The sequence below is a fragment of the Eublepharis macularius genome, chromosome 6 (genome assembly GCF_028583425.1).
Source record: "Eublepharis macularius isolate TG4126 chromosome 6, MPM_Emac_v1.0, whole genome shotgun sequence".
Lineage (NCBI taxonomy): Eukaryota > Metazoa > Chordata > Lepidosauria > Squamata > Eublepharidae > Eublepharis > Eublepharis macularius.
Window position 1 is genome coordinate 7,480,585 of NC_072795.1, and position 22,498 is coordinate 7,503,082.

General features: G+C 48.4%; 1 protein-coding gene across 1 annotated transcript; it reads left to right on the plus strand.

Annotated features, from left to right (window-relative positions):
• The first annotated feature begins 1,031 nt into the window (after window positions 1-1,031).
• Window positions 1,032-22,277, plus strand: CHRND (cholinergic receptor nicotinic delta subunit). Its single transcript, XM_054983453.1, has 12 exons — window positions 1,032-1,113; window positions 6,102-6,247; window positions 8,955-8,999; window positions 10,016-10,125; window positions 10,583-10,738; window positions 11,700-11,815; window positions 12,646-12,846; window positions 13,706-13,817; window positions 14,958-15,072; window positions 17,452-17,662; window positions 18,657-18,775; window positions 21,882-22,277. Exons 1-12 carry the CDS (start codon window positions 1,062-1,064, stop codon window positions 22,062-22,064), a joined length of 1,566 nt encoding a protein of 521 aa, XP_054839428.1. The 5' UTR covers window positions 1,032-1,061; the 3' UTR covers window positions 22,065-22,277.
• The last annotated feature ends 221 nt before the right edge of the window (window positions 22,278-22,498 follow it).

The window sequence follows — 22,498 nt, forward strand, 5'->3', positions numbered from 1 at the left end:
AATAAAACCAGCATAATATAAATAGCTCAGAGACTAGAGAAACAGCAGAAGGAGGAAGAATCAATCCTTCCTTCCCCTAAGTCAAAGTTCTGATCCTGGAATGCTTTTTGAGGCAAAATCACAGCGAGGGATTCCCTGACACAAAGGACGTTTTGGTTCTGAGAGTCACCGGATGGCAAGTGGCCAGAAGGAAGGGCACAGGTTCCTTTCTGCTCAGCATGTCTGCCCCCTATTATTTACTTATTTACTTCATTTATACCCCACTTTTCTCCCCAATGGAGACCCCAAGAGGCTCACAACATTCTCCCCTTCTCTCTTTTACCCTCACAACAACCTTGTGAGGTAGGCTAAGCTGGAGTGTTTGACCGGTCCACAGTCACCCAGCAAGCTTCCGTGGCAGAGCGGGGATTCGAACCTGCGTCTCCCACCTCCTAGTCCAACGCTCGAACTCTGCTGGCTTTCTCCCCACGTCCACCTTTTTCCTAAGCAAAGGGCTTATCCCTGGCCAATAGGCCATTTCACTGAACTTTTTTTTTTTGATAAAAAAACAGATTGAGACAGTGCTGCCTTATTCCCCTTGGCTTCCTTTCCTTCCTAAAAAAGATATTCCGTCTTGATCCAGTCCCTTAGCTTTGCAGACACCCGTTTCTGCCTCTCTGGGCATGTCTCGATTCTGCTGATGTCTCCGTGGCCCAGCACAAGAGCTGTGCAGGACCAGGGGCATCGAAGGGCCAGTCTTAGCATGCGTTTCCCCGGGCATGACACCCTTGGCAGTGCCATTCTTCATGTTGGATATCAGAATCCCCTAAAGCCAGCTCCTTGCCCTTTTGTTTACTGCAAGCCGAACAGCTCATTCCCTCTTAACGCTGCTGGGAAGGAAGAGATAGGATTGCCACCTCTTGTCCCCTGGTCTGGCTGCTATTTAATCCCCCCCTCGTTGCCACCTGTCACTGTCCATTTACATTCCAGCATCAGAATCTCAGCTTGGGCTTCCGTCCATTTCGGCAGATACGCGCTGAGACGGAGAGAAGGGGCACGGCTCGGGCGACACGGGTGCCAGCATGGACAGGCCGACACTGTTACTCGCTTTGTTCTGGGCCTTTGCCCTCCCAGGTAAGAATGATTGTCCCGGCACCCCCTGGGGATCCCAAGCCAGGGGAGAAAAGCCCAGCACGCACTTCCTACTAGCACCAACGGTAGCACTTAGTGTGGACTGTTTACTTGCTCATTTCTAATGCTGCAATCCTTGTCTACTCGGAAACCACCTTCTCTAATCTGAGAAGTTATTGTCAGTTGCAAGGGGTGGTGGGTAGATTGTGGCTACTCTGCATTTGCTCAGAGGCCCTCTTTTCTTTGCCACTGAAATAGGTTCAGTGGCTGAGCCAGGGGCCTTAAGTGGACGGTGCACCAGAATTCCTGCGGCTGCCTTGTGGCTGAAAACTGAAGAAAATGCAGATTTTGACATCTGAAATCTACCAGTTCCCACCAGCTCTGTCTGCTGGGCAGGAGCTCAGTAGCGAAAGTGGACGGGGCGCTAAAGGTGGGTGGGTGGGGCTGGCCACGACGGATGGCGCATGCTGGAATCTTGGTAGCGCCAAAGGCCAGCTGCTCACGATTAATGCCGTGTCTGTGTATGTTATGTATACTTGCTCTCTGGGTATGGGGGTGCCTGGCAGCACTCATAGGATTGTTGGAGTGGGTGTCAAGGAAGCAGAGACCCCTTCTGGTTAAGGATATCACTGCCCAGCTTCCTCTCATAAAACAAGTTTTGCCGGCTCAGACCAAAAGCCCATCTGCTGTAGCATTCTCTTCAGGCAGTGGCCAACCAGATGGAGTTGATATCCTCCATGACTTGCGGCCCTTGATGAATAGTAGCCTTTGTTTGGCTCGTTCTCCATTAAATTTGTCCACTCCCCTCCGGATGCCTTCCAAGTTGACGGCCTGCGGCAGTAGGTTCCACAAGTTAAATCCTGAGGCAGTGAGCTCCACAAGTTAAATATGTGCTGTGTCAAAAGGATCCTCCAAATCCTTTGTAAGTTCATTCGAGTTGCCGACCGTCTCCTCCCCTAGCCTGCTACTGGGCCTTCAACAACAGACCAGAATGCAGGAATCAGTTTTTTGGAGCATGGAAACAAATGTTCTCATTGGCCAACACCTGCCAGTTCAATGCTCAGCTACCAAGACTGTTTGAGAAGTTGGCGACCCTCTTTGCAAGAGGCACAGGCCAAATCCTCCCTTTGGTCACATCACCCAGTAAGAGGCTTCTCCAAATCATGGCTTGCTGCACTGTCCGCTCACTAAAGCCCAGGCAGTTGGTCTCCCAGCTGAGATTTGGTGGAATGGAAGGAGTAAGTCAGGGCTCATTTCGAGGGGGAATGCGCAGGAACACAGTTCCGGCAGTCCTCCAAAGAGGTCACATGACGGGTCCAAAACAGCCGTGATAGGTGATGTCAGGGGGTGTGGCATATGCAAATCAGTTATGCTAATGACACACTTCCGGTGCTGGCCAGGGGCATGGCATATGCTAATGAGTTATGCTAATGAGTTCCTCCAGCTCTTTTTCTAAGAAATGACCCCTAGAGTAAGTAATTGGGGTGAATCAAAAGTCTCCAGTTCAAATCTCATCTCAGCTACAAGCTTAAGATGGCTTACTATTCTCTCAGCCTGACCTGGCACCCAGAATCTCCAACAAGCAGATATTGGACTGGCCTGCTTTAGGGGATTCTGATATCCAAGATCTGGGACCCATGAGAAAAAGACAAGTCACACAGGGATGCCAGCTCCAGGTGGGAAATTTCTGGAGATTGGAGTGTGGAGCCCAGAGAAGGCGGGGTTTGGGGAGGGACCTCTGTAGTGTATAATGCAATAGGCGCCACCCTCCAAAGCTGTCGTTTTCTCCAAGGAACTGATCTCTATAGTCTGGCGATCAGCTATAAGTCCAGGATGGCATAGAAAAGTCTGTTTCAATGCCGGGGATGGGTCTGCATGAAAAACTCCCTGCAAGGAGAAAACCAGCAACCCAGGACACGGACTGGGTTCAACCCCTCCTCAGCTAGGTATAATGGCACAGTGGCCACCCTCTGAAGTGGCCATTTTCTCCAGAGGAACTGATCGCTGTAGTCTGGAGATCAGCTGTAATTCCACCTAGAGTTGTCAGGCTTGGAAAGGTGGAAGTAATAATGATATCTCTAGGAACTGCAGAACTGTATGGTTAAATATGATATAGAAGTTTACCACAGAGTTTTATAGAGTTTATGATATAGAGTTTATCTAGGGTTGCCAGTCCTCCACTGGGCGTGGGTGATCCCCCGCTCCCACCCTCCATCCCCCTGCCCTCTCTTACATGGCCAGTGGGAGAGGCACAGGCCTCCCAGGGGTGTGCTCCCAGGCAGCACGCTCACGCAGGCCCGATTCGGCCTCCCTGCGGAGCTCAGGAGTGTTCTTGGGGGCGGTTGCGGCCCGCGAGATGATGCTACTTCTTGGAAGTGATGTCATCATGTGGGTCTGGGAGCTTCACGCGTGCAACAGACAATAGATCAGGTAGGTGGAGGATCCCCCTCCTCCTGCCAGGAGGACAGCGGGACCTGGCAACCTTAAGTTTACCATAGAGTTTCTAGCAATTCCTACAGCTACCATTATCCATTCCAGGTTGTACCCTGGAAGTGATGCTCTGGCGAATAGGTGGGACCCTTCTTTTTATTTATTTTTCTGAGCTGCAGAGGGCAACAGAGAAAATTACCTGGAGATTACCTACCAAATGGCAATCCTAGGTGCATGGACTTAGTTCCTCTCAAAGCTGCAAAATTCTGTCTGGGATTGTTCCGAGGATAAACACGGAGAAAGGGAGAGCCGCACATGCTGCTGAGCGAGGGTTGCCAAACAGCTTGGAGAAAAAATGTCCTGCCCCTTTAACAGAGGCTTAATGGGAAGTTATCTACCAGCTGATGTTTCTCCTCCCCCCATGCCATGAAAAGCGTCACCTGCCCATTTCCACAAACCGCCCCGTAAAAAGTGTGCAACGTCCCCCCATGGGTCAGTAACTCGGTGCTTGCTCAGGGGACTACCTTTACCTTTAAAGCCACAAGACATGTTTTCTTCAAGCTGGGAGGGTAAGGTTACCTGACAACTCTAGGGTAATTACGGATCGCCTGGGGGATTTCTACTTGCAAGAGCGCAGGAGGAAAATGTGGTGGTCTTGGTCTAGTTTGCCAGTTTTGCCGAGGCAAATGATTTCTGTAATCTGGAAATCCGAAATTCCAGGAGATCTCCATCCCCCACGAGATCTCCAAGCCACAGGGCTGCCAGCCCCCTGTACCTCAAAAGCACGGGGTGGGGGGCGCTGGCAGTCGTAAGGACCCAATCCATACTCCTTGTGCATGCGCTCTGGAGGTCCCAATGACGTCACTTCCAATTAAAAACAAAGCAACAGGGTGTCAGTGGGGGGCAAAACTGGCCCCAAACACAGAATTTTCACCATGTTTGGAGCTGATTTGGCCCCACAGAGAGCTCGTAGCTTCCAGTTTTCAACCTAAAGTACATCATTGGAGCCTCCCTCCCCACTCTTGTTTCCCGCCAGCCAGGTGAGCAGGGTTAGGGGGTAAAAGGTGGGGCAGGGATCCCCCACCCTCATTGGGGGTCTGGCGTCTCTATCAAACCACACACCGAGGACTTCGTAAGTATGATGAGTTCTTCAGCCATGGAGGAAGCGCCTCCTTTTCTCTCATCTTAACCTACCTTACAGGGTTGTTGTGTGGACAAATTGTAGGAGAAGGTACTTCCTTGTGCTACCTGAGCAGGTTAAAAACGCAATAAATGTTTGGACCCAAGGCCTGCCTCCACCTGCATGTAGTTTGAGATTGCCTGAAGAGGTTCTGTTGGAGGAATCTAAGGTTCCCGGGGTGGGAGTCATCTTGGAAGTAAGGTTGCCAACAGTCTGGAGAAAATTTGTCCTGTCCCTTTAATGGAGGCTTAATGGGATGTCATTTACCAGGGGATTTTTTTTTTAATCCTGCCAAGCCACGAAAAGCTTCACCTGCCCATTTGGTAAAGGGACAGGATACTTCTTTCTCCCGCTTGTTGGCAATTCTACACGGCAGCTGCCCCTAATCTTAGGCTCTCTTTCCTATTGGATTTCAATCTCGCTTCTGTTGGGGATATTTGTTAGCTTCTGTAGCAAAGTTGCACAGTCAGGAAAGCATGGAATCACATGTAGTGAAAAACTCTTTAAGGCAGTATATCGCAACTGATAAAACTTAACCTTTATTCACATTCACTTGCATTCCTGCCAGTAGAAAAGCATAGAAACCTAATCTAAAGAACACTGTTCCCAATTACAAGCGGCCAGCTAATGCGGCTACATGTGAGTGGGAGTATGTGTGTGCCTCAGGCATACTTGCACAGAAAATGTCTTGCTTCTTGCAAGATCAGTAGGAGAGAGAAAACACAAGTGCACAGAAAGAGGAGGAGTCAGAAAGAAGCTTTCAGACCAGACAAAGAGAGGCATCACACAAATACACAGTCTGCTTCTCAAGCAAAGGGGAGACAATCTTCTCACCTGAGTGTCCAGGTATGCTGCATAACCTCTATTCCAACAGTTTCCTCACTGTTCATCTTCCAACATCAGCTAGATGTAAAAAAACATTCAGAAGTCTGTTTAAATTAAGTTATATTTCTGACTGCATAAATTTTTTGACTGCATTTTTATTCACCCTGTTTTGAATGTGATTGCGCCATTTATATTTGTATTTTTTAATGTGTTGCTCTGTGCTTTTTTAAAATGTCGGGCCCTCCAAATGGGTGGGTTTTTTAAAAAACAAAGCAGAAAATGTCAGGCAGCCCAGTTGTGGCTTTACCCTGTGTTACCTCTAGGGTTGCCAACCTGCAGGTGGGCCCTGGAGATCTCCTGGAATTGCAACTGATCTCCAGAAAACAGAGATCCATTCCTCTGGAGAAACTGGCTGCTTTGGAGGGAGGACTCCATGGCATTATACCATGCTGAGGTCCCTCCCCGTGGCTCCAGGAATTTCCCACCCTGGAGCTGGCAATCCTAGTTGCCTCGCAACATCACATCCACAGGTCCTCTTGTCTCCTTGTCTCTTCAGGCAACCTGGCTGTGAACATGGAGGAGCGCCTCATCAAACACCTCTTTGAGGATCGAGGCTACAAGAAGGAACTGCGGCCGGTGGCTTCCAAGGATGAGAGCGTCACCGTCTATCTGGCGCTGACCCTCTCCAACCTCGTGTCGCTGGTGAGCAACTAAGAGAGGGGCATTTAACTGGTCCTAAACACAGGATGTCAACCTCCAGGTGGGGCCAATTACAACTGATCTTGACAGGGGTCATTTCATAGAAAAAGAGCTGGAGGAACTCATTAGCATGTGCCACGCCCCTTGCCATCACTGGAAGCGTGTCATTAGCATGACTGATTTGCATATGCCGCACCCCCTGACATCACCTATCCTGGCTGTTTTGGATCCAATCCTGGCCATTCAGGGCCGAAATTGGGCCCGAAATGGGGGAAAGGGGGCTGAAAATGTCTGAAAAAGTGCCCAAAATGGTCAGGATCGGGCCGCTGCTGAGCGGGAGACTGATCCACCACCCGTCAGAGACCTGATCCGGGCTGTTTTGGCCCCAATCCAGGATGAAACGGGCCCAAAATGGCTGAGTCAGGTGGGCGGGGCCACCTGTCATGTGACCTCTTTGGGACCTGCTGGAACTGCGTTCCTGAGCATTCCCCCTCAAAATGAGCCCTAGAGCTTGAGATTAGAGATTAACGGCTGCTTTCAATGATGGACTGTATGGCATTATACCCTGCTGAGGTCCCACCCGATCCCAGACCCCTACCTCCTCAGGCTCCTCCCCCAAAGCCTTCAGGAATTTCCAAACTCGGAATTGCCAGCCCCATCCAGATGGCTAGGCAATGTTTGAACCCGCTCCTGCAGCTTGGCCCTTGTCTTTGCAGTAAAAGAAGCAGCCCTTGCTATCAGCTAAGTGAGAATTCGGGCAACTCTTAAATCAGCCATCAGCTAAGTGGGTAGAGCAGCAGCCCCTGATTGACTGATTCTGCTAGACAACCTTTATTATTAAGAAAGAGGCCAGGAAAGGTCCCGCTCGCCTGAATTTCCACCGGCTATGCCAAACTGAATTATTCAAAAGAGCTTCTTTCAACAGCTAGTAGGATTCTGCTGTAAGGAAACAGTTCAGATAGATGCGTTGGTGAAACTATTGACTATTGGTGAAACTATTGACTATACTACTGTGTACTGTCTTTTGCTGTAGTTATGTTCCTACTGGATAGTTTCTCCATGTTGTTAATCTGCTATGTCCATTTACTCACGTTTTATTCTAGCATGTTTCAGCTCTGCATCAGATTTCTGCTTCTTTCCGAGTTAATACTATATTGTTTGTTGAATGTCCCAGCTGCTTGATCGTATTGGCTTAAACTACGTCATTCACCTTGAGTCTCAGTGAGAAAGACGGACAATGAATGAATAAATGAATGAATGAATGAATGAATGAATGAATAGGCCATCGATCATAAGATTTGCTTCCCGGCCACTTAAAGCTTAAAGGCAATAGAACAAGCCCAGCTGTTATTCCCCTGCCTAGTTGGCAATCCTATCAGTACATTCGGCTATCAGGACAAACACCTCTCAATAGATCCTTCCTATATGGGCAGATCTAATACTTGTTTTCAAGCGGGTGGATAGCGCCTCATCTTGTGGCAGTGAGTTCCACAAGTGTATGATGCAAAGAAGGAAAAAGCCACCCCTTGACCTGAGCATCACTTAAACGCTGGGCCAGGATCGGTCCAGACGAATGAGCATCTTCTCAAATTTCAGCAGCTGCAGATGTCCTTGCTTCTTCTGCACAGCTAATTCCAAAATGTCTCACGAAATGACACTTTCCCTGCCCCTAAATCAGGTCTAACTCCCCAGTCGAGCCACCCGCTCACCAATTTGTGCTGAACAAGGAGAGGATGCTAAGGCACTGCAAGAGCTTGGCTCTCTCCTGGCCATTTGTAGAGTGCAAGGTGGCCAGCACTACCTAGAGCTGTGTTGCAAGTTGGCTGGGTCCAAGCCAACACCTGGGTCCAAGCCAATACAAGCTACGGACTCCTGAAAGCTGTCCACAAGCGGGTAATAAGAAGAGACAGATTGGTTGGTTTGGTGGCATTTAAGAACGCCCTTGAAAAAGGGCATGAAACGAGCCCATATGCTAGCAGCTCGTTGGGCGTTTCCAGCCGGACAACCCAGGTCTTCCAGCAGCTGCAACACAAAGATGGTGTTTACCAGCTGGCAACTACAGTGGTGTAGCTACCTCTACGTTGTATAACAACAACAACATTTGATTTATATACCATCCTTCAGGATGACTTAACACCCATTGAGAGCGGTTTACAAAGTATGTTATTATCCCCACAAGAAAAAACACCCTGTGAAGTGGGTGGGGCTGAGAGAGCTCTGAGAGAGCTGTGACTGACCCAAGGTCACCCAGCTGGCTTCAAGCAGAAGAACAGGGAATCAAGCGTGGCTCTCCAGATTAGAGTCCCACACTCTTAACCACTACATCAAACATCTGATTGTAATTTATTAGTATTTATTGCACACAAGTACTTTGCACGTGTTAATTTTTTATATATATTAGCATTAAGTTTCATTGATATTTTCCCTTGACTGTGGTACCAAGTTTAACGGGAGGGTTTGCTACCCTTTGCATTTCGTATAGAGCTGTGTTGTGGCTGGCTGGGTCCCAGCCAACACCTCATGGTATTGCCAGTAGCTGTATGGAAGCAGATAATAGGTAGATCTTGCTCTGGGTGATGAAGCACCTCGAACCGGTCATGCATCAAACACAATAAGGCTAACAGTGGATCGCTGTCCTTTCCCTTCCCTTCTCCATTCCCCCATTTCTGAAATTCCCATTTTAATTGGCCTCCTTTCTGTTCTTTTACAGAAAGAAGCAGATGAAACACTCACCACCAATGTATGGATTGAACACGTAAGTAAAATTGTTAGCCTCTTAGGCAATTAAACTGGGCAATGGCCATGATCCTGGGGCACAAAATCTCAGGTTGCACCACTGACCACTGGGCCAATGCAAAATGGACTCACCTTTCTTTGGAAATTGAAAAATCCAGCAGCCTCTCAAATTGCCCCCGGCACGGTCCTTATATGGCAGAAAGAAGAAGACAAGAAATTACAGTCTGGAGTTTAATATCAAGCAAGGCACTCAACAAAGCCAGTGTGGGGTAGCAGTTAGAGCAGAACTTGACAAATCACAGGCACCAGGTCACCATGGTGCCTAGAAATTTCATCACAGCACCTAGTATTTTCAGCAATGTTTTTATTATGAGGTTTTTATTATGGGTTATCCCCATATTTATTTAGACATTACAATGCTCTGGTCATATTATAGCTGGATTAAAATTACCAGGGACTGGGGAAGGCAATGGCAAACCACCCTGTAACAGAAGTATGCCAAGAAAACTTTGTCATGCGATGTCCCCCCCATGGGTCAGTAATGACTCAGTGCTTGCACAGCGGACTACCTTTACCTTTACCTTAAAATTACAAGAAATTGTGGAGGGCTTAGTAGTAGGTTTGGTGGTAGAAGTAGTGAGAAAATATTGTCATTAAAATATCAAACTGGAAGGATGAAAAATGAGTCTGGTGTCTAAATGTTTGGGCTGGCTCCTAGAACCAAAGAAAATTTGTCAAGAACTGGGTTAGAGTATCAGGCTAGAAGCTGAGAGATCCAGGCTCAGTTTCTAACAGTATCATAAAAGCTTTTTGAGTTTCTTTGACCTGGTCTCCTTCTGTCTCTCTCTCTCTCTCTGCCCCTCTTTCTCAACTTCACCTACCTCACTGGGTTGTTGTGAGGATTAAATGGAGAAGGGAGAGCCAGTTGTATGTTTGCCTGAGCCCACTGAAGAAAGGGCAGGATAAAAGTGTAGTGGACAGAGAGAGACTGTAGATAACAGAAAATCTGGACGGCATCTCATTGACTATCAACAGGAATGGAATGACTACAGGCTGCAGTGGAACAAGACAGAATATGGTGGTATTAATCTCCTCCGCCTCCCGGCAGACAAAATATGGCTGCCTAAAATTGTCCTGGAGAACAAGTGAGTATAAGCCGACACCTTTTGTCTAGGGCTCCCAACCTTTTCTTTTGCCAGGCCCTGTTCCCGTGGCTTGGACAGCAGCCCGATCTTCATACCGCAGCATGCTTGAGAGCCAAACTACAAGTGACGTCTTACACAGGTTGGACACTAGTCAGCTTCCCTCAAGTTTTGATGGGAAATGTAGGCGCCCTGGTTTTACAGCTTGGCTCTCATTACAGCTGCAAGACCAGGATGCCTACATTTCCCATCAAAACTTGAGGGAAGCCGACTAGTGTCCAACCTGTGTAAGACGTCACTTGTAGTTTGGCTCTCAGCAGAGGCCAGGCTGCTCCAAAAGAAACCGGGAACTTGTCTAGTAAACCAAAGCTCCAGTTTGCCCCAGGGTCCAGTAGGGGCAAGATTCTCTGGGCTGAACTAGACCCTCTCCTTGGCAACATGCCGTTATCTCCTTTTGCAGCAATGACGGTCAATTCCAGATCACCTACAGCTGCAACATCCTGCTGAACTATACTGGCAAAGTGTACTGGCTCCCCCCTGCCATCTTCCGCAGCCCCTGCCCCATCAACGTCAACTTTTTCCCCTTCGACTGGCAGAATTGCACCTTGAAGTTCAGGTGAGGGACTGCCGGATATTCAGTCTTTTTTCTTCGTGTTTTGCGGGGGAAGTCCACACATGCAAAATTCTTTGCATTCATCGCTACCGCCAATGCCCCTATAGGGTTTCCAGGAGAGCAGAACCCACTGGAGAGAGTGTTACATTTTTTTAAAGTAGAAGAAGAAAGAGTGGTGTTGCTTTTTTTAATGGAGAGAAGGCAAAAAGTGACCCTTGGGTAAATGAACTGATAAAGGGTTATCTGTGGCTCAGTGGCATAGTCCAGACATGCACGAAGTTCTAAATTCCATCTCTCACATCTCCAGTTAAAGGACCTCTGGTAGTAAGTGCTAGGGAACAGCTTTCTCTTCCAGAGATGCTGGAGAAGCTCTCCAAGTCAAAGCAGACATGACTGAGAGTGGAAATACATGTTACTAAGTTCTTGGGGACGCTCAAGTGTGAGATTTCATGTGTGGTCCCCAATTCATGCGCAGGCTGTTCTTGCTCGGCGCACGTGCATGCTGTTTTCACGGGTGCTCCCTTTGTGTGATTACATTTGCAAGTGAGTTGGGAGGGCAGAGCATCAATTCATAATAACTAAATTGGGAATTTCTAAATGCAAACCAGAGGTTCTTCCACTGAGCCAAAGCCTCTCTCCGAATTATAAGTTTCATGTGTACATATGAAGCCACCTTATGCTGAATCAAGTCCGTCAAGGTCAATATTATCTACTCAGATTGGCAGTGGCTCTTCAAAGTCTCAGGCGGAGGTCTTTCATAACACCTCCTGTCTGGTTTTTTTAGCAGGAGACGCTGGGGATTAAACCTGGCACCTTCTGCATGCAAAGCAGATTCTCTAACACTGAGCCACACTGAGCCCCTTCCAAGAAAAGAGTTTGTTAAAGAAGAGAGTGATTCTTAGCAGTCTTCTTGGAAGTGGCTTTGCGGCAGGTACTCACTAGACTGTTCTCTGCCTTTCCCCAGTTCACTGATGTACAACGCCAAAGAGATCACAATGGAGCTCATGAAAAAAGAAGACGAAAAGACAAACAAAATTTTTGTGGTAGAATGGATCATCCTTGACCCTGAAGGCTTCACTGGTACCTCTTAATGTCACATGGAATTGGGGAATTGGTGGAACCGCATTGTGGTTCCTGGTAGAGGCAGGCGGAGAGGAGTTGCTAATTGTGGCTTTCAGTGGACATTTTATAACAAAGTCCACGAGCTTTATCTTCCGAGCCACATAAGGTCTAAAAACTTGCATCTTAAAAAAAAAAAGTTCTGATTCCCAGAGCGGAAATACATGTTACTATGTACCGAGGGACTGTCAAGTGAACTTCAGGTCGCATGTCCCCCACTGTAACTTTTCAAGCGCTCGTTCACAGAGTCACACTTCCGTGTGAATACATTCACGCATTCGATTTCAGTTCCTCCTCGACTGCTAAAAGGTGGAGTTTCCCCCACCTCCAACTCCATTAATTGAAATGCAGATCTTGACACTTTCTCATACCTTATAGAAATGCAAACTGGCAAGCCAAAGGAGCCTATAGTACTTGTTCTCGCAGGGGAACAGGGCTGAATTGCCTTCTTGCCTTCTTGCCCTTGCTTTGCCTTCTTGACTCGCTCACAGGTGCTGTCACACAAAGGGAGGCATTCACGTGCACTGAGCAAGAACAGCCCGCATGTGAATTGAGGACTACACATACAGTCCTGCGCTTGAGCATCCTTAGATACGGATTAATGTGTATTTCCACCCCCAGGGCACAGAATTAATGGGACCTGTGCCTTGTGGCTGCTGTGGAACTGTGGCATGCACACAGATGTGGCACAGCCCCAGATGTCGGAGAGGGAAAGAGATTTGGATCTACAAAGACAACCTGATCACATTGCTCCATCCTCTGCTCTCTCTTTTCTCCCACCTCCTCCCCAGAGAACGGAGAATGGGAGATTATACATCGGCCTGCCCGCAAAAATGTTTACCCGAACTTCCCACTGGAAAGCAACAAGCACCAAGACATCACTTTCTACCTCATCATCAAGCGCAAGCCCCTCTTCTACATCATCAACATCATCACGCCCTGCATCCTCATCGCCTTTATGACCATCCTGGTCTTCTACCTGCCGGCAGACAGTGAGCCGAGGAGCTTTCTCGCCTTCTCCTTGGAGGCGATGGGAGCCTCCATCCTTCCTTCACCATCCTGAGATAGTCAAAGAAGACACTGGCTGCTTCCACACACGTTGGATAATCCACTTTCAATACTCTTTAGTGAAGATTTGAAACTGATTTTCCATGTGTGGAACAAAAAATCCACTTCCAAAGGATTGCGAAAGTGCATTGAAAGTGCATTATTCAACGTGTGTGGAAATGGCCTATGTGTCTCTTTACACGAGACACCTTGGCATGTATTCATCAAATGCTGGGAGATGCAATGTTAGCCAGGAAGCGTAGTTTAAAAAGACAGAGCCGACAGAGATCGCTCCTCAGAGGGTTTGTTTCATCTCCGCCTCCCTGAAGGCTCTGTCAGTTTCACCTCTCCAGTCTAAAACTGTGTGGGATCGCAACCAGAGGGCAGTGAGGAATGGAAATGGGCTGGAGCTGCCTTCCAGAGCTGAGCTTGGACCTGGAGAGGTTCTAATGGGCTGAAGTTTCCCTTCTGGCATTTCACAGCCCCTTCACACAGCTCCAGTGTCTAGCAAAGCCTTTGCCTTGCCGCCGGCTCTGTCTTTTTAAACTACCCTTCCCAGCTAACATTGCATCTCCCGACAAGTGTTCTTCACATGTCAGCTGCCTCGTGTAGAGAGACTCAGAGTGTTTGTCTTCTAAGGTGCCACTTGGCTCAAATTTTGTTCTGTTTCTACTAACCCTGAAACTGGCACCTGGTGCCCCCCATCTAGCTCTGCTAGCAATAGGGCTGGGCCGGTGGAACCTGTTGGCGAATGTGTTATTGTACCCTCTGCCAAAATGCTTTGTGTCCTTTTGCATCTTCCAGGTGGAGAGAAGGTCACCCTGGCCATCTCTGTGCTGCTGGCTCAGTCCGTCTTCCTGCTGCTGATCTCTCAGCGTCTGCCGGCTACCTCCCTCGCCATCCCTCTCATTGGCAAGTAAGTCTTTCACTACCTGGGCTTCCCGTTTCTGGGCCAGTCGGACACTAGATCTGCCAGATCAGAGCTTAGAAAAACTTGAGAATTTGGGAGGGGTCGGTGCTGGAGGAACCCACAAATAAGTGGGTTCCAGATCAGATCAAGCTTGAACTCTCCCTAGAAGTTAAAATGACAAAACTGAGGCTATCATACTTTGGTCACATTATGAGAAGACAAGATTCTCTGGAAAAGTCAATAATGCTAGGAAAAGTGGAAGGCAGCAGGAAAAGAGGAAGACCTAAAATGAGATGGCTGGTCTCAATAAAAAACAGCAAGAGTCCAGTAGCACCTACAAGACTACCAAAATTTGTGGTAGGGTATGAACTTGCATGAGCCACAGCTCACTTCTTCAAATGATCTGAAGAAGTGAGCTGTAACTCACGAAAACTCATACCCTACCACAAATTTTGTTAGTCTTATAGGTGCTACTGGACTCTTGCTCTTTTTTACTGCTACATACAGACGAACACAGTTACCCATCTTGATCTTGACTCAATAAAAGTGACGTCCTCCAGTTTGCAGGATCTGAGCAAGTCTGTTAATGATAGGATGTTGTGGAGGTCTTTCATTCATAGGGTTGCCATAAGTCCGAAATGATTTAGAATCATAGAATCATAGGGTTGGAAGGGATCTCTACGGTCATCTAGTCCAACCCCCCTGCACAATGCAGGAAATTCACAACTACCCCCCACCCCCAGTGACCCCTGCTTACATGCCCAGAAGATGATAAAACACCGTCAGGATCCCTAGACAAACTGGCCTGGAGAAAATTGCTACCTGACCCCAAGGTGGCGATCGGCCTTACCCTGGGCATGTAAGAAGCGAGAACTAAGCACTGGTGTAACCCTTCCTGCCCTCCCTCTCGTGATCTGCCCCAGGTTCACAGAATAAGCTTTGTCAGCACATAACATACATGCACACACATGCACACACACAGACAGCATGACATCTCATACCCAGGAGACCTATGATGTTCTTTCGGTCTGTCCCCTTTCCCTGGAATGGGAGATGCATTTCAGGAAGAAGCTGTTTTTTGCCTCGTGCAAGGATTTTAACGAGTGTGTCCAGGTATCAGCCACGACCACCCTTTCTACCTGGCAGGTACCTCCTTTTTGTCATGTTGCTTGTGACTGCGGCTGTGGTGGCAGCTGTCGTGGAGCTCAACATCCACTTCCGGACCCCCAGCACCCACATCCTTTCAGACTGGACCAAAGAGGTGAGCCGAGTGGATCAAATGGGATCTCCCTAACTGTAGATCCAGGACATGGTCACAAGTGGGCAGAGAAAGCTTGCCCATTGCAAGGAATATGTATAATTTATTAATGAAAGCCAACGGCGAGTCAGAGGTGGAAAATTACCTATTGGCTTGTGGAACTCACTGCCACAAGATGCAGTGATACCCAGTAGTGTAGGTGGTTTTAAAACAGGATGAGACCAATTCATGACCCGTCGATGGCCATTAGCCAGGATAGCTAAAGGGACCTTCCTGGTTCAGAGGCAGCGTGGCTGAGGAGGGGCAAAAATGGGAGGTTTTGGCCTCTGTGGTCCTGCAATGAGAGAAGCAGGATTCTAGCTGGCTTATCATTTAGTCTGAAGAAGGGAGCTCTGGTTCTTGAAAGCTTACACCCTGAAAATCTTGTTGGTCTCTAAGGTGCCACTGGACTCCACTGACGGGCAGGACAGGGAGCGCACGGCAAGCCGCCCACTCCATCAGCAGGGCAGGCAAATGGCGTGGGTGGACTCCCAGCCCTCCCAGCCCTCTGCTCAGCCACCCGTGCTGCCACCGCCAGATCTGTGGTGCACTGTGCACCGGGACAGCCAGCTTGCCACGCAGGCGGCATGCCTCCGAGCCCTGCGTGATGATGTCATGGAAGTGACGTCATCATGCAGCACTGGGAGCATGGGGGAAGCTGTACTTGGGTTGCCCTGGGTGCCGGCAACCCTAGATCTGGCCCTGCCAATCACAGGAGTGAGGTGCACGCAGGAGGAACCTGCCAGCCACACAAGAAAGCCAGGCCCCGCAGGGACATTGGCAACCCTAGTGAGCTTTGAAGGGAAGACTGGGAGGTGCCTTTGATCTCAGGACACATGCAATGACTTCCAGTAACAACTGCAGACTGTTTATAATGTGGGGGGTGAGGACCAATCAGGCCACATATGCAAACGACCTCTGTGTTCCAACTGTCTCTGGGGGAGGGGATGAGGTGTGGAATGTTGTGAGCCCCAATCAGCCCACATATGCAAATGATCTTGAAAGTCCGGCCCAATCAAGGAAAAGTGGCTGAGCTAGCAGTGGGCAGGGGCGCAAGAAGGCAGCAGCCTTCCAGCCATGCAGGGAAGCTGTATCCCTTTGGGAAAACACATTTTACCCCTTTTTACCCCTTAGGGTAAAATCCCCTTTAAGTGGGTGTTTACATCATGAAAGGAATGTTCTCCCCAAATTTCATGTTTCTAGGTCCAGGGGTTTGGGCTGGGCATTGGTGAGTCAGTCAGGACCCTTGTCTTTATATATATAGATATATACCAATTTTCCATTTGAAAAAATCCAAAATTCTACACCAACTTTAACATTACCATTAATAGAAATTTCCCCTTTCCATCTAAATAGTCCTTCCTTCTCCCTAGTCTTCAGAAGCACAAGTTCATCTTGTTCTGTTTTGTGCAAAAAGTCTATAAGGGGTTTCCATATGAAGAGTGCAAGCTTTCGAGAGTCAGTGCTCTCTTCTTCAGATGGTCAAAGCTCCTTGTATCAGAAGAAGGGAGCTTTGAGTCTCGAAAGCTCGCACATTGAAAAATCTTATTCGCCTCTAAGATGCTAGTAGACTTCAATCCTGCCATTCTACTGCAGACCAGCTCGGCTACCTACCTAAAACTGAAACAACATTTTGTCCTAAGGACTTCGGGATCCTGTAAACATACTATGCACCTATTTCTGTGAACTGGCCCTGAATTTCATCCAGACAGACCTAGGCCCTTTTCACACTAAACACCTGCTTCCAGAACATCATGAAATGCAGCGCAAAAATTGCAGAAGACAGTGTCTTCTCGCGAGAGTTTTGCGTGATGTCGCGCAAAACTCGTGCGACGTTGCGCAAAACTCTCGCGAGAAGACGCTATCTTCCGTGTTTTTTGCGCTGCGTTTCGCGACGTTCTGGAAGTAGGTATGTAGTGTGAAAAAGGCCCTAGAAGGAATGCTGGGATTATGAACGCTGCTGTTGGCCCAGTAAGTTTCTGTCTAAAGCACACCTGTTGATCAATACTGCTCTCTAGTGGTAATCTAGATGCTTTGTTACTATTAACTGAGTACAGACAAGACCTAATATTTTAGGAGCGAAAGTCCTCTGAAGATGACCAGAGAGGATGAACCGGTTCATATGGGAGAAGGTGATTCTTAAGGTCTTGTACTTCCTCGACTGCTGTCAAGCATTTATCCTTGGGGACCTCAGAGGTTAACTCAGCAATTCCATTCCTGAATGGTCTCTTTGCTGAGCTGTGAGCCTTGCCGTGCCTATCTCAAGTAGCATAAGAACTGATCTAGCACAGTTTCCAACTTCTATTGAGGAGTCTTCCCCATAACTCTTTCCCTTCTCCACAGCTGTTCCTCGAGACCCTGCCACGCCTCTTGCGCATGTCCCGGCCAGCCGAGAGTGAACCAGAACCAAAGGAGGGGCTGCAGATCCGGCGTAGCAGCTCCGTAGGCTACATCATCAAGGCCGAGGAATACTTCACCGTCAAGTCCCGCAGCGAGCTGATGTTCGAGAAGCAGTCCGAGAGGCACGGATTGACCAGCCGGGTCACCCCTGCAAGTAAGCCACGTGGGACAGGTGGAAGGGGGAAGATTAGGGAGAGGGGATCCGTTTTCCAGCAAGCCACAGTACACCTTCTTAAACCAAGACCAAGTTTGGCAAGATCAGACCCCTAGGAGTGGCAAAGAGCCCTCGAGCCAAAAGACCAGACCTTTGTCAGACCCCAAAGAGTGGCTAAGAGCCCTCGACCCGAAAGACCCACCGTCCTCACTGGATGCAGAACACCTGGGAAGGTCAGCAGGAGTGTTACTGAATTCTGAGCTTGTAGGCCTGGCACTTCCAATTTACAGAGATTCTTAGACAATCTTTGCCTGCGTTACCCACACATCATTCTTGCGGAGACCCAAAGTCTTTTTGTTCCCCTTCCAATGGTTGTCCTCACCCTGAGTTCACAAATACCGACTGCTCCTTTCTAGCAAACACATTTTTATCCCATTCCTCTTTGAAGAGCTCAGGGCAGCATACGTGGGTTCTCCCTTCCTCTTTTATCCGCACAAAACCCCTGTAGGTTAGGCGAAGTGATAACAACGAACTGACCTAAAGTTACCCAGTGAACATTTATGGCTAGAGATGAGCACGAACCGAAATACGAACCAAAGGTCGTCATGAACTGGGTCGGCTTGTGGTTTGTGAACTGGCAGTTCGTCAGAGCCCATTTCTGATGAACCGCCGTGAACTTTAGGATGGTTCGTTTGGTTCATTTTTTGGTTTGTCACTGCAGACAGCTTGGTGCTGGTCAATCAGTTTCCTAGGCAACTGGGTGGGGGAAATGGGCTTTCTGCAGACCTTCTGCTGCCTCGGAAGTGACATTTTCATGACTCAAATGAACCGGTTCGTGAACTGGGGCAAGTTCGTGAGAGTTTTTGGTTCGTGAAACGTAATAAACCATGAACTCCATGGTTCAGAATTTCCCCGGTTCGTACCCATCTCTATTTATGACTGATCGGGGATTCAAACTCTACCCCGCACTAGATCTCTCCTCTCTGTCCTCTAGGGCCAGACCCTCACGGTGTGGGTAGCGAACAGGAAAAGCTGTACAACGAGATCAAGCCAGCAATTGCCGGGGCCAATTTCATTGTGAAGCACACACGAGACAAGAACGACTACAATGAGGTGGGTGGACCTGTAAGGGCGCATCATGCGCATTCATGTCCAGTAAGGTTCCTCTTGATTGGGCCTGAATTTTTTAACTCTTCAACTGGGTCTCGTTTTAGGTTTAGACAATGGCGACAGATTCTGAGAAAACATTTCCAACAAGATAAGAAAAATAAAATGAACCTCCTTAGAAACTTATATATACAAATTCAGCCTGAAATCCTCTTTTGCATCTGGTCACCCTACTGGGAACAGGGTGGAGGGGACACACTGTAAAAACTGGCCAATGGGACTGTCTTTGTGTATACTGTATGTTGTACTGTATTTTTTGTATGGTGTATGTCATGTATGCCGCTTATGTATGGCATATGTTGTGTATTTGTGTATGTTGTGTATGCTGTATGTTGTATATTTCTTAATACTCTTGTTCTCTCTGGTGGGCTGTGATCTGGACTTCCTAGATTGGAGGTTTCCAACCTAGTTACATCTGTGGGCATTTCCAGACTTTTCTCTAAAAGGATAGCCAGTTGTAGGGGCAGGGCTAGCCACAAAATGGTGGAAGGTTCCAAGCCAAACATTTGCATTTATATTAAAATGCTTATTCCCTGGCCCTTTTTCTCCATCAAGCATCCTCACACAACAAAAGTAACTTCTTTTGCATGGCAGTTCCCTCTTGACTTAGGGCTAAAATACACGTTACATGTGACACGAGTTGGAACAAGGGGGTCCAACACCACTCACAATCACACATCCATGCTGTGGCTGAAATCTAAAAACCTCTCAGTTGCTCTGTTCAGCTCCAAAATGTTTTCTCTATATAGTGGTTGAGAGTGCCGTCAAGTCATAGCTGACTTATTGTCATGCCAAGAGACTAACAGAGGTGGTTTGCCATTGCCTGCCTCTGCAGCCCTGGTCTTCGTTGGAGGTCTCCCATCCAATTACTAACCAAGACCGACCCTGCTTAGCTGCTGAGATTTGACAAGATCAGGCTCACCTGACCTATCCAGGTCAGGGCTCTCTTTCTATTAAGAGGTGCTATATCATTACAGTCTCAACAAAAGCCACAATTTCTGATGGAAAAGGACACAAAAGTCAAGGTTTGTAATCTATTCTGTTCAGAGATGGAGGCTGTGACTGAGCCAATTCAGGGCCAAAATTGTACCAGATTAACCAGTGCCTGTGAAATGCGTGGCTGAGCATTGGATCAGGCACCCATGACCTGGCTCGTGTCACATGTAATGCGTATTTTGGCCCTCAAAGGCAAGGCTTCCTGGGCTGCACTCAGAGCCAAGCTAAAAGTGATGCCTGACACAGGTTGGACACTTGTCAGCTTCCCTCAAGTTTTGATGGGAAATGTAGGCGTCCTGGTCTTGCAGCTGTAATGGAGAGCCATGCTGTAAAACCAGGATGCCTACATTTCCCATCAAAACTTGAGGGAAGCTGACAAGTGTCCAACCTGTGTAAGGCATCACATGTAGCTTGGCTCTCAAGCATCTCTGAGGAGGTGGTGGAAAGCTGGAACTGGCTCTGGGTAAGAGATGTTTTTTGGTTTCCATTTCCACAGAAAGGAGAGGATTTTCTTCCTGCACAGCTACAAGGAAAGGTTTCCAAGCCCTGAGACAGAAGGAAGCCAGCGTTTATGACCATGCTTATGACATGCATGCCAACACTTGCCAAGCATGGCTTGACAATGTGGACTGGGGTTGGGGACATGGGGAGCTGCAGTTAGAGATGGTGTGATGTCACTTCCACAGAAAACCCAGAAGTGACATCACACCTCTGTAGGAGAAACCATTGAATTTCCAGCAATTCCTAGAGAGGACTGACATCACGTGCAGGTTTTCTCCTGGCAGTAACACCACCCCATCACCCAACAACCACTTTTTAAAGATTATTTTTCTCCTGCCAGCTGCAGCAGTAGCAGCAGGAAAGAGGAGCCAGGGGTGGGGCATCCCTATAGTTGCCCAGGATAAGTTTGGTGTAGTGGTTAAGAGTGGCAGGACTCTAATCTGGGCAAGCGGAGGAGTGGGGAATCAAACGCGGCTCTCCAGATTAGAGTCCTGTCGCTCTTACCTGCTGCACCAAACTGGCTCAAACACGTCAATGGTGCCAAGTTTGGAAGCACGAGCCTAGACTGACCAGGGTCAATGTGATTTTGGGCAGCCTTCTGGATGTGTATGATGTCAGGGGAAGGTTGGCCAGTCTTTTGGCCTTTTCCCCCACTCCTCCACTTGAAGCCGGCTGGGTGACCTTGGGTCAGTCACAACTTCTAGGAGCTCTCTCAGCCCCACCCACCTCACAGGGTGATTGTTGTGGGGATAATAACAACATATATTGTCAAAGGATTTCACGGCCAAAGAATGTTAGTTGTTGTAAATTTTCCAGGCTTTATGGCCAAGGTGTATGGCCCATTAGAATTCCACATGCTGGGAAACTCTTACAGGATGACTCAGCCCAAACCCACCTTCCTGAGTAGATATAAATTACCTGCTAACATCTTCTCTACACATTGACACTGAGAGATCTCTGTCCTTCGGTGCTATACCTCTGAAGATGCCAGTCACAGCTGCTGGCGAAACGTCAGGAACAACAACGCCAAGACCACGGCCATACAGCCCGGAAAATCTACAACAACAAATAAGGTGTTAAGTTGTCCTTAAGGGCAGTATACAGGCCTTTTTTTCAGGTAGAATGTGGTGGAACGGAATTCTAGAACCTCTTCAAAATGGTCACATGGCTGGTGGCCCCGCCCCCTGATCTCCAGACAGAGGGGAGTTTAGATTGCCCTCTGTGCGCTGGCATGGAGGGCAATCTAAACACCCCTCTGTCTGGAGATCAGGGGCGGGGCCACCAGCCATGTGACCATTTTCACCGAGGGCGATTTAAACTTTTAAAAACTCCCCCCTTGTTCCAGTGGACCCAAAGTGATGTCATTGGCCCGGGGAGCATGTGTGCACTTTGTGCGCGCACATGTGGTACCAGGGGCACCACCTCCTGCCAAGAGTTGCCCCCTGTGCTGGCAACCCACTGAGATCCACCACCTCTTTTCCCAGAAAAAGAGCCCTGGCAGTATATAAATCGAATGTTGTTGTTGTTATTATTAATTCTTGTTCTTCTCATGCAGGAGAAGGACAGCTGGAACCGTATCGCTCGCACGGTGGACCGCCTCTGTCTCTTCTTGATCATACCCGTCCTCAGCCTGGGCACCTTATGGATCTTCTTAATGGGGTCTTACAACCACCCTCCACCCTTGCCCTTTGAGGGGGAACCATTCGACTTCCGCGAAGAACACAAACACTTTGTCTAGAGCCAGGCTCCCTTGCTTCCCGTCAGGAGGGCCGGGGCACTCAGTCCTCAACATCCATTCGCTTCCTCACCTGAGGATGGGGCTGGAGGGGGGGGGGCTGACACTGGCTCTTGTTTCCTCCAGCGACCTCCTCTGATACCGTGTGCTGTACTTCTAAATTATTTCTATGTTTCCGTCTTATTCCATGTGATGTAATAAACATTCTTTCCCAGAGGATGGCTCCGAGAATATCGGGGATGCAATGAGGGAAGCAGCAAAATGTATGGGGCGGATGGTAATATTACATTACAATTAGGGTTGGCAGGGCTGGGTTGGGAAATTCCTGAAGATCTGGAGGCAGTGTCTAGGGATGAAGAGGTTTGGGAAGGGGAGAGAGAGCAGCCATTTCCTCCTGGTAACTGATCTCTCTAGACTGGAGATCAGCTGTAATTCTG